At 33.3% G+C, this 12,020-nt stretch overlaps 1 protein-coding gene across 7 annotated transcripts in view; it reads right to left on the reverse strand.

The window, feature by feature from the left end:
• Nucleotides 1-12,020, reverse strand: part of LOC106464787 (diacylglycerol kinase 1-like) — a 160,416-nt gene that overhangs the window by 49,421 nt on the left and 98,975 nt on the right. For all 7 annotated transcript variants that reach the window (XR_002611826.1, XR_002611827.1, XR_002611825.1 and 4 more), the window contains exon 9: nt 2,896-2,970. Coding sequence is in view for 4 of the 7 variants with exons in the window: in XM_022392584.1 (XP_022248292.1) it covers nt 2,896-2,970 (75 nt within the window). In the remaining 3 variants the exon portion in view is untranslated. The remainder of the gene's footprint in view (nt 1-2,895; nt 2,971-12,020) is intronic.

Raw genomic sequence — 12,020 nt, forward strand, 5'->3', positions numbered from 1 at the left:
GTTTTACTACAAGAAACCGTCTGACTGGAAATCAAATTCATCTCAATATCAACTGTTCAGTTTCACTACAAGAGACCGTCTGACTGGAAATCAAATTCATCTCAATATCAACTGTTTATTTCTTCACTGAAATTCAAGTTTTGGCGAATAAAAGAAATTAATAAATAAACAAATAACCAGCTAATCCGCTGAATAATAATTGGTGATGAATAGTGATGGTACGTCATATGTTATTCAAATACCTCAATACATATCTATGTTCTTCCCACCACGGTTATCGAAACCCAGTTTCTAGCATTGTAAGTCCGTAGACATACCGCTGTGCCACTGTGTGTGTAGGGGGGGTGGGGGGGGTACCTCAAGTATTTTAGTGGTGAGTAAACAACTCGACTATATATATCTAAACCAAGCAAATTAATTCATGGTTTATGAACTTTCATAAGCGTAATTATAAAGTAAAAAATTGAATAATAATGATAATAATATTCAAAATAAAAAATATTCCAAGTAAAAGTTATGAAAATAGTACACACCACTAGATAACAATAAAATACAAATATATTTCAATACATTATATCTTAGACAAGTTGTATAGACTGCGCCTGATGAGAGTAGCAATAACATATTCTTTATCAAATTTTCCAGCGCATTTTGGTGTTTCTGTTATTCTAGACGTTCCGTAAAATCTTACACATTTCAACACATACAATTTGTACAGTACTCGAACTTTCCAGGAACTTTATACAAACTTAAGCTTTATATCTTAATCGCAGTAATTTCCGGGTTCGATGTGGCTTAGATTATACGAGCTTTCAGTAATACTCCTATATTCCATGAGATTTGCTTTCGGAATATTTATTTTCTAATAACTCATTGCTATCCTCATACAACTTCCTCTGTCTTTAAGTATACCTGAATGATTAATGTAGAAGCTTAATTTTGTTTCTGTTAAAACCATAAGCTATAAACTATAATAAAGTTTTAAGTTATCATTATAAATCATTTTGAAGAGTTCAACGATTCATTTGGTATGTAAGAAAAAAACTATAGTTTTTTCACTAGTGTTTTTATCTAAACTGTGTATGCAATATTGTGTCCTCACTAAAAAATTATCTCATTTTTATTTTTCAAATCTTCTTTGTTTGTTTAATAATATTACAAACTTTCGACCTTAACGTATAAACCCCGCACTATTCTTTTCAATAGGTGATGTTACTGCGCTGGAGTAATTGATCATCCGGATAATGCCGAAACCCAGGGTGTTTCTAGGCCTAATCAATCATAAAACTTTTGCTCGATCTCTTTTGATCTTTAAACGAAACGGGTTCTCCTTAGAAAGTGAGGATAAAAACTATCCTTTTGTTATCCATAGATGTTAGTAACTGTTACGATAAAATATTACAAATGCTCTTGTGTGTAGTGAATCATATATCCAGAAATATATATATATATATACCTCACACAATAGCACAATTATTGTTAAACGTTTTAAATTTTTCGCAAATTTTTGTTTAATACGTTTCATTGTAATCTTGAAGCTGGAGAACATTCTATTATGATGGGCCATAATGACGAAGAGTATTACTATTTACTGCTGTCTCTACAAGATAAAATTTTAATATTCCATTGTCTAGTTTACACTTAAGTTTTAATAGAAAGTTTTTGTTTTTACGTTCACAATGCACTTTGCTAGAAGCTGTTGCTGATATGAACTCTATCTATTGTATTTATTTCTTTTATTCGGAAGTACAGACATCAGTGTTTTGTTGGTTCATAAATAAAACAGCTAGGGATCAATAAGATACGTGTTTGTTTCGCTTGGTTATATTTTTAGTTGATTAGGTGAAACATTCTATAAAAGTAAGGTATATAATTACCAGTGTATGGATGTAATTTCACTTCTTTTTTGTTGTTCTTAGAAAACACGAAGTTCTATATGAAAAGAACCACAGATGTTCTTTGTAAAAACGAAGAGATAATTTTTGAATATTATCCAAGGTTAAATATCTTCTCGAACTCTGCATACAATATTTATATTTGTTTTGTTTTTTCAGAGCAAATTTATGCTTATAAGTGTCAACACTGAGCCTCGTTCTCTAGTGGTAGGATCCTGGCATGGTGGCCTCATGGTTAGAGCACTAGACTCAAAATATGCACGTCTCGAGATCGAATCCTGTCATCGAATATGCTTTACCTTTCAGTCGTGAGGGTGTTATAATGTGATGGTAAATCCCATTTTTTGTTGGTTGAGGGTAACCCTACGGTTGGTGGTAGGTGGTGTTGTATAGTTGTCTTCTCTCAAGTTTATCACTTCAAAATTAGGGACAGCTAGAGCAGATAGCCTTCGAGTTGCTTAGTGCAAAATTCAACAACCAACCAAACCCCTGAGGTAATTATTTATTAGTAATGATTAGATTATATTTACTGCGGCTAGTCAGACAACGTCTGAAACAAATTCAACGTAAAATATATGCATACAACGCACCAGAAGTATGCTGGCTGAAATCAACGGTTTAAAAAGAATAATTTATTAAATAGTTGCAGATCACCATGACAATCAAATATACCATTTTAATGGAGACGCTCTCTTTCACTCACAAAAATACTAACATAAATGTTAAGAACAACCGGTTTCAGTTCGCAAGCATCATCTTCTAAAAATGGAAGAGACTACTAATGTAAATGTTGATAACAAACGGTTTCAATTCGTGAGTATGGTGCTTTAAGTATGAAACAGATACTAAAGTTAATTCTGACAAAATCGGTTTCATTTCGCAAACATCATCTTCTAAAAATGAAATAGGCACTAAAGTTAATGCGGATACTATCGGTTTCAGTTTGCCAACATCACCTTCTTAGTATGCAATAGATATTGAAGATAAACTTGATACTTACCGGTTTCAGCTCACTAACATCCCATCCCAAGTATTCAGCGACTGTCATCATTTGATTTACTATGCAGTCCATTTCCTACGAAGTAAAAGAAAGAAAGTTCGGGTAAGATCTTTCAATAAAAAACAACATAAAACAAGATTTTTCATACTTGTGATGCGTTTGTTTTTAGCCACGGCATATTGACCCATAGAATGGCTCTGAATTTTGTGTTTGTTTTTTCAAGTACAAATTTTAAATCATAGCTTCGTCATCTCTTGACCAAATTGCAGTTTTGGACTCAAGAGGTCAAACCCTTTCGATTGATGTATTTGACCACGTCTAATGTCTCATAGATTAACTTACTCTAATCCTGCCTAAAATAATTTCAAGTACCGCTACTACTGAGGATTCTCTCTTGTTTAAACTAGAACACACAACTTCTCCAAACTTATTGGTAGAATATTCGGCGCCTATCTTGTGAAAGTGGGTTTTCTGGGAGTACTCCCGTTTCCCCACTACAAATCCTAAGGCACTTGGATTTACAGATCCCAGGTAAACTGTGAACCTAATCACGTGAAGTTTATCATTATTATGTGCTTTGTCGAATGCTTGTCGTCTTGCTTCTTTTCTTCTTCTCAAAGATATCATCAGCCTTGGTCTTCTCTCTGTCCTGGAACCCTTTGGACATACCTCTCTCTCATCTCTCCATTTTCCAACCTCAAGACTTTAAAATCGCCAGAAGACAACACATGACCAGCCTCTCTAGCTAAAATTTAAAAAAATCACAAATGTAAGAAATTAATTATTGCGAGCGGGACAAACGGAGATACTAATATCCCTTAACACCCCAGTTTAGGACAGGACAAACGAAGATACTAATATCCCTTAACACCCCAGTTTAGGACGGGACAAACGGAGATACTAATATCCCTTAACACCCCAGTTTAGGACGGGACAAACGGAGATACTAATATCCCTTAACACCCCAGTTTAGGACAGGACAAACGAAGATACTAATATTCCTTAACACCCCAGTTTAGGACGGGACAAACGAAGATACTAATATCCCTTAACACCCCAGTTTAGGACGGGACAAACGGAGATACTAATATCCCTTAACACCCCAGTTTAGGACAGGACAAACGAAGATACTAATATCCCTTAACACCTCAGTTTAGGAAAGTTTCTTTCCTTTCAAAACTAAATTCCTTTCACGAAATTTTCGTTTTTTTTCCAAAACGTATTCGTTTGTTTTTTAATTTACATAAAAACTACAAAAAGAAAATATTAATTCAAAGGTTTTGACCTTTGATCTTTGTGAACGACTGTTGTTTCTAAAAATGTTACATTTATTACTCGAAATGTGGCGAACCACTTTATGAGAAAGTTAAATATTTTTATAATATGCGGTAGAACTAATTGTGCATCAGGCTCAAAAGTTGTAATTTTTAAGTCTTTAACTAGCTTCAGTTTGTATTGTGTTATATAAAATCTTGCAGAGAATGCCAGAACAGCAATGTAGCTTAGCTGATATTAATATATTTTCAGATTTATTAATAAAGTATTTGCGTCTCTTGTTCATCTTATGTAACAGGTCGCATTGCTCATTCTAAAAATACGCTACAGCATACGGGGTTCTGTAGTATTAACACACGGTAGAGTGTTGTGCGGCCAAAACAACCTGCTGCAGGACACACTGTTTTTCTTATCAATACTATAAATGTATATACCAGTTTGACCGCCAATTTTGATTTCATTCCTTTAAGTCGTACACTCAATCCATTTTTGTTTTTTTCCACACCTATTTCTTCACACCGAACTAGACTGTTATATGATAGGCCGTATTGCTCTTTCAAACAATATGCAAAAACTCAGGGGATTCTGCAGTATGTATTTTAACTAAGCCACCTTATAAAACTGGCTACGTATCAGTTTCACAAGTTGTAAATATTTCTGACACCACAGGGACAACCAACTACGTATCAGCCTGACGAATTATAACTTTGTCATAATACATGGAAGTACCAAGTTCGTATCAGTCTTACGAATTACTACTCTGGTGTAACAAATGGTAAAGTTCTGTATCAGTCTCACAAATTATAACTATTATAACACGTGATAGAACCAACTATGTTTCAGTCAAAAATTGTGACTGTTGTAGCGCGTGATAGATGCTATATGTTTTAGTCCAAATTATAACTCTTTTGTAATTCGCGGTAGAGCCTATAAGTTTCAGTAACAAATTATAACTCTATCATAACACGTAGTAGAATCTATGTGTTTCAGTTAAAAATTATAATTATGTACTAAAATGTGGTAGAACCACAAATTATAACTGTTATAACGTGTTGTAGAACCAGCTGTGTTTCAGTCACAAGTCGTAACTCTTCGTTATGGCATATTGTATAACCAATAATGTTCCAGTCTCAAAGTAACTCTAAATCAGCTTTACTACGAGTCGAAATAAAATCTGTTTATACACGACGGAACTAAGGTTCTGCATGGTTAATATAGCCGGTAGTAATTAGATTTCAGTGTTTTTCGGGATGCTGTCTTAAGTTATTACTCTGAAATGAACAACTATTTTCCGGTTAAGGGTAGTTAAAGGCAGATATTGGTGATTTTTGTATTATCAAAACCCATTTACTTGGAATTATTTTTTGCTGAGCACACACACCAGTGAATCAGGAACAGTACTTAGATCGATTCTTTAACGAAATGAACAACTATTTTCCGGTTAAGGGTAGTTAAAGGCAGATATTGGTGATTTTTGTATTATCAAAACCCATTTACTTGGAATTATTCTTTGCTGAGCACACACACCAGTGAATCAGGAACAGTACTTAGATCGATTCTTTAACGAAAAAAAACTGGAAATTGTGAGAAAATTGAAAAAATAAAATAAAATGTAAACTATCGCTAAAGAAAATGACTCTGTATGTTCTTTGTGAAATAATTACGTTTCCTCAGCAATTACTTGAAAAAAATGTTTTTAATATTTCATTAATTATATCCAGATGCAACGACATTCCTACACCAAGGTTTTTGTTAAATATTCATTGAACTCAGTAAATAAGTTTTTCAAGTGTTGACTAGTTTTATTAGAGACTATTTCCTAACTGACCAAAAGAACACTCTAATAATTTTCTATACTTTTAAACTGCTCCTAACATACGAACTGCGTTGTACTTTGTAATATAATGATACTTATGTGGTAAAATTGTTCATTACTCATATGTCCTTATTTATATAATGGTGTCAGTTGTTTAGATAATAGATATACTACTTCAACGGGTCACTGTAGTCTCACAGTATTTATCTACCTTATTACCATGATGCTGGATATAAATGTGAGAAACAAAAGGTTAAGTTGGTCGTCTACTTTGTTCTATTCCAATCAGAGCATGGCTTGTTCACAGCGTAACGAATATTGGAACAATAGTTATTGTGATTCAAGTGTAGTAACATCCGAATTAGAATTTGTTGTATAAGATATTAAATCTGGGGAAAAATAATTCGAACAAATAGAGTGTTTTTCAAGATTATATTTTGAAAGTTAAAGATTAAGGATTCTTACAAGCTTGTCTAGGAGGTAAAAATTTTACTTCTGCTTCTTAAAGCATGAAACGGAAAAAAAGTCCTTCTTCACTAAATCATCTTACAAATATAAAGTTAACAAAACTTTGTACTTTTATTTCAGAATACTATCACAAAATGCTATATGTATTGCGTAAAAAATGTATAAAGGATTTGTTCATTTGTTTCTGATAGAGCACAAAACTACACAATAAGCTATCTGTGCTGTGCCATCGTAGGTTTCGAAATCCGATTTTTAGCGTTATAAGACGATAGCTTTACCGCTGAGCTACCAGGTGAAGACAATAAAGGTAAATTTCCAATCTATGTTTTATTTTTCAGTTTGAAAATGTATCGATGGTTTTTTTAAGGTTTATACCTTTCTGGGGGATATGCACCAGTTGACCATGCTATTCACCTCGAATTTTATCAACCCACCTCCGAGATTCCATACATTGAACACACGTACCACTTGTCCATTTTCTGAGGTTGAAAACAACTCCATCTTTCAATAAAATTAAGACGTAGTTGTAAAATGTATTGAATAGTTCGTTTCTTACTGTAACACCTTTAGATGGATATTTAGGTTTAATAATCAAGTGTTACACCTTACTGCTTTTCATTGTACCAAGCTTTATTTCCCCAGCCCCTTACACTCCCAAGAACCAGACCCTACAAACTCCGAGCTACAGAAGTAAAAATAACTAGAAAACTGAAGTAACCCATTTTGTGAGTACTAGCATATCTCACTACGCTGGCCCTTCAGTTGCTCAGTGATAAGCCTGAAAGATTAGAATGCTAAAAATCGAGGTTCAATACCGCGGTGAGCACAGAATAGATAACCAATTGTGTAGCTCGCAGCAAACACAAATAAACAAACTCCCTTTACCTTACGTCATATTACACTCAATTTTTAGGTTTTCATGTATGGAAGACACTTTTATATTATTTTGGATTGGGTCATTAAAAAATCATCGCTAAGAGATTTTATGTTGCTTGAGGATGTGGAAAGTTGTATACTCTAAGGCTCTTATGCTGTAGAGTTATTAAACTTACTCCATCTCCAACCAGTTTGAATTAATTACTGGGGGTGGAGTTTTGAGTGAAGTAAAAAATATCAAACCAAAACCAACGCTGATCATGTAATATCACAACTATAGTGTGCTCGAAATGAATTTAACTGGAATAACATCTCTTTTGTAGAAGTATCCAGAAATATATTACACAATACATTTTTTAAAGGACTTCGATATCAAATCCTTAATATTTATATATTCTTTTCTAACTTTAAAATGTTGCACAGCTTCTCTTACATTGATACTCTTAATTTGTGTACCAGTTTGGTATGGAGGTTTCTAGGATTCATGTTTTGTTTTTTGTTTTCTTTTAATCCACCAACAAAAGCTCTTTCACACAGTGTAATATTTTAAGGAAAACGTTGAACGTCCTTGAAATTTATATCTAAAACAAAAGTAACATTCTAAAGTAAAATCATTTTCAAATTATAATTTCATTCGAGAGGACAGTAATACTGTTTATAAGGCCATCATCCATAGTTTATAAAACGAAACGTTTTTATTTGACTTAATGTATGACTTATCTAACTGAGCAACACTATTACACATAGCTTATGTTTTTATTACAAATATTTCATATATTGAAACTTTACTAAAAAATACTTACCAGGAACGTACATTTTAAAATAAGGGGAGTTATATGTTACTCTTGGATTTAAGAAGTTTAGTTATGAAAATACCAAACCTCTTTATTCGGAGGTCATGTTTTATTTATTTTGATTTTGAACAAAGTGCTTCAAGTGGTTTTTAATCTTGTACTTTCTACAGTCAGTATTTGGGTTAACAGCATATTAAGTTTTACTCGCCTAACATCTTTCAAACAAGACAGAAGTTCCTGTCTAGGCTAATATTTTGGAATCATCTCCCACAGAAAGTGTTTGACATTTCTGTATACCCTAATTAGTATGGTTCCTAAACATACTAAAAGCACTTATGTTGGGTACGTTATTTCTAGCATCATTAAGTTATAAAATTTTATTACTCCAGTGTTTCGAAATAATAAATACTGTATGCTTTTATTTAAGTTCAATCATCCTAAGTTTTACAAGATGAAGGTTTTTTAATCCAGCAGAAGATCACCTCCAATTCAGCAGGTTAGGTAAAAGTAATAGTTTCTGCTAAACAGGTCAGTTAAGTTCAAATACGAAAAAGTACATTTTGAATTTAGTAGAAAAAAGCATAATGTGTTGAACAAATTTTATTGAAGATAATTTTGAAATTCCTATGAGAATTACTCTAACACTGTTTTAAGGCTAAGAAATAACTTAGGTTTAAACGATAGTACACGGATAACTGATACATCAGAGTTGTATGTCATGGGTAATACTATCGATTAAATATTGGCCAGCAATATTTAAAGCCTAAGCTATTTATCAATCTCTGAGAGAAAGCAAGTTTCGAGGGGAAGAGTTGCCTCCCGGAGATAATGTAGTGAACCCAACATATGTATTTATAACTTCTAAAGTGTCTCATTTCCAGAATGTGCAATCACTGTTCGGCTATTTTCTATTTTAATTGTATGCAACATTTTTAAAATAAATTAACAGAGAAAAAACTGGCACTTATATCGTTACTAAGAACGCTTATAAATGATAACTACCCATTGTGCTTATGACAGAGTTAACTATTTTCAATCATCTTCTTGGCGGTTATCTACATTACTCTCTCACCAGAATTACTACATAGTTTTTACAATACTTCTTCCCCATACGATTTATTAGAACATGTAATAAAAAAGGGAAAAGCAACAACGAATTTTTGATCCGTTAGCTCATTGTTTATGGTATTTGAGCAAAGATACCTTGCGTAGATGCCCGGAGAGGGAAAAGTGCGCACGTGACAGAAGCAATCAGCACTGATACTTGGACGATAAAGACCACTAGATCAATGTAACAAAGTAAGCTGGGCATGAGGAACGTTTTATTACATTACTGTTCACATGGGATCGCAGATGGTGTTCATTTCTTTTTTTGTAGCTAATCAGATATATCATTTCTAGCTTTCAGTATAATCTCATTAGCAGTAAGTACAAAACTATGATTCTTCGCTGTTTTATCCCGTATTAGAATTCCAAAATGATATTGGAAGCTTAATTATTCGCATGCGTTTTTTTCTATTCCTGACGTTGTAAAAGTTGGGTCGAATTTCAGTTAATCTATTCTTATTACTTGGTCAGCAACACAGGTCCTTACCTATCAATCATACACTTTCTTGTATGTGAGTATATGTGTTTGTGCTTCGGAATAAAATTAAAATCGCGTGTAAAAAACGTTTTGTATTAAGATAGAAAGAAAGAGAACACTCTTGTAAAGCACTGAAAAATTATATTTCTAGTTAATTCTTAATATATGAATTATTATGGTATACAACGCCTTATGCTAGTGAAGCATAAGCTATTGATCGGATAATAATTTTCTAAAATAATCTTAATTTTTTAATATTTGATTGAATAATTACCGTGTTAACTGCAATCATTCTCAAGCTTTTAAAATGCTTAACATCAACTGCAGCTCTTTGGTATCTGTCCTTCTGTGGGAAAGTGGTAAGTCTTCGGACTTATAATGCTAAAATCAGGGGTTCGATTTCTCTCGGTGGACACAGCAGATAGCCCGACGTGGCTTTGCTATCAGAAAACACACTCTTTGATATCTACAGAGAATCAGCACTCGAGTTGGAAAAAGGTAACAAGGAGAACTCGTGAAATCTATTCATGGGTGAATATTCTCGTAGTCAAGCATTTGATAGACAAAGTTTCTGCTTTGCTTTGTTTTATATTAACATGGAGAACAGTATTTCTCTCCGTTCCTCCTCAGTTCAAACACAACAGAGAATGAAATAACTCCAAATATAATAAAAACGTATTATTACACCCCAACTTTGTCCTGAGACTATAGAGCTAGATCTCATATTTTGATCATAAGATATTTGCTTCAGTTAGTGAAAAGAATGTTAAGCACTCCAAATTATAATTTACGTAAATCTTCCGACAACTTGTACTTGTGGATTACCGAAGTGCTAAGGTTTTGTTCATTAAGTAGTATTAACAGCTGTTGCATTATCTCAAGCCAATACTCATTTCATTTTGATAAGTTTTACATTTGATTTGTTGCTGGTGAAAGTTCAAATGTCTTTGAATTTTTTTATAATTCGCCAATCAAACTTGTTTTAAAGGACAATAGCGTTTATAAATACGTGAAGAAGAAATACTACGTGCATTCCTTAAAATAGAATATCGACTAAATCTTGACAAAAAACCACAAACTAAACTCATATGTGTTATTAGTATTATAAACACGAGTTTACCAACGTCAAAACAAAACGAACGCCTCTCTATGTCTAGCATTGAATGTAATATCACCATACCAAACATGTATTGCCCCAGTATTATAAACACAAATTTACTCATATCTTAACAAAACAAAACGCCCTCTTTATGTATAGCATTGGATGTAATATCACCATACCAAACATTTATTGCCCCAGTATTATAAACACAAATTTACTCATGTCTTAACAAAACGCCCTCTCTATGTCTAGCATTGAATATAATATCACCATACCAAACATTTATTGCCCCAGTATTTAAACACAAATTTACTCATGTCTCAACAAAACAAAACGCCCTCTCTATGTCTAGCATTGAATATAATATCACCATACCAAATATTTACTGACCCAGTATTAAAAACATTCATACACGTGCCGTTCATCATGATTTAAAAATTATACATTTTGTTTGTTCGGCTTGTTTCGGATATTTGCACAAAGCTACACATGGGCTATCTGGGCTAACCGTCCCAAATACTGACCTTAATAGACCGAAATGATGGCAGCTAGTCAACAGCACCCACCCCCAAGTATCGAACTATTTTAATCGAATAACGAGATTTCACCGTCAGTCAGGAAAAGCATCCACTGTCAAGTTTTGGAACAAAATTGTTTCTTAGTGTGTTTTTTTTTGTTGTTTTTTTTTTCTTTGTGGCAACCGGAAGCAAATCTTTACATCCACATTACATCACGCTAAGAATGGGTCACGCATGACGAGTTATGTTTGCATAAAAAGGCTAATTAATTGGAATTTACGTATATTCGTATGTGAGCAAGAGAATATACTGAACTGTAGGTAATTTGATCGAGTGGCAAGCGCCATTGAAAATACTTCCAAGTGATAGTGATAAACATTACGTACACACCTTTTAGAAAATAATATAGAGTAAGTACACATAAAGCAGCCTCACACTAAGAAACTTATCCGTATTATTACATGGTACATAGCAAACAACCACACACTGAGAAACTTATCCGTATTATTACATGGTACATAGCAAACAACCACACACTGAGAAACTTATCCGTATTATTACATGGTACATAGCAAACAACCACACACTGAGAAACTTATCCATATTATTACCTGGTACATAGCAAACAACCACATACTGAGAAACTTATCCGTATTATTACATGGTACATAGCAAACAACCACACACTGAG

Source organism: Limulus polyphemus, unplaced genomic scaffold, assembly GCF_000517525.1.
Source record: "Limulus polyphemus unplaced genomic scaffold, Limulus_polyphemus-2.1.2 Scaffold1742, whole genome shotgun sequence".
Lineage (NCBI taxonomy): Eukaryota > Metazoa > Arthropoda > Merostomata > Xiphosura > Limulidae > Limulus > Limulus polyphemus.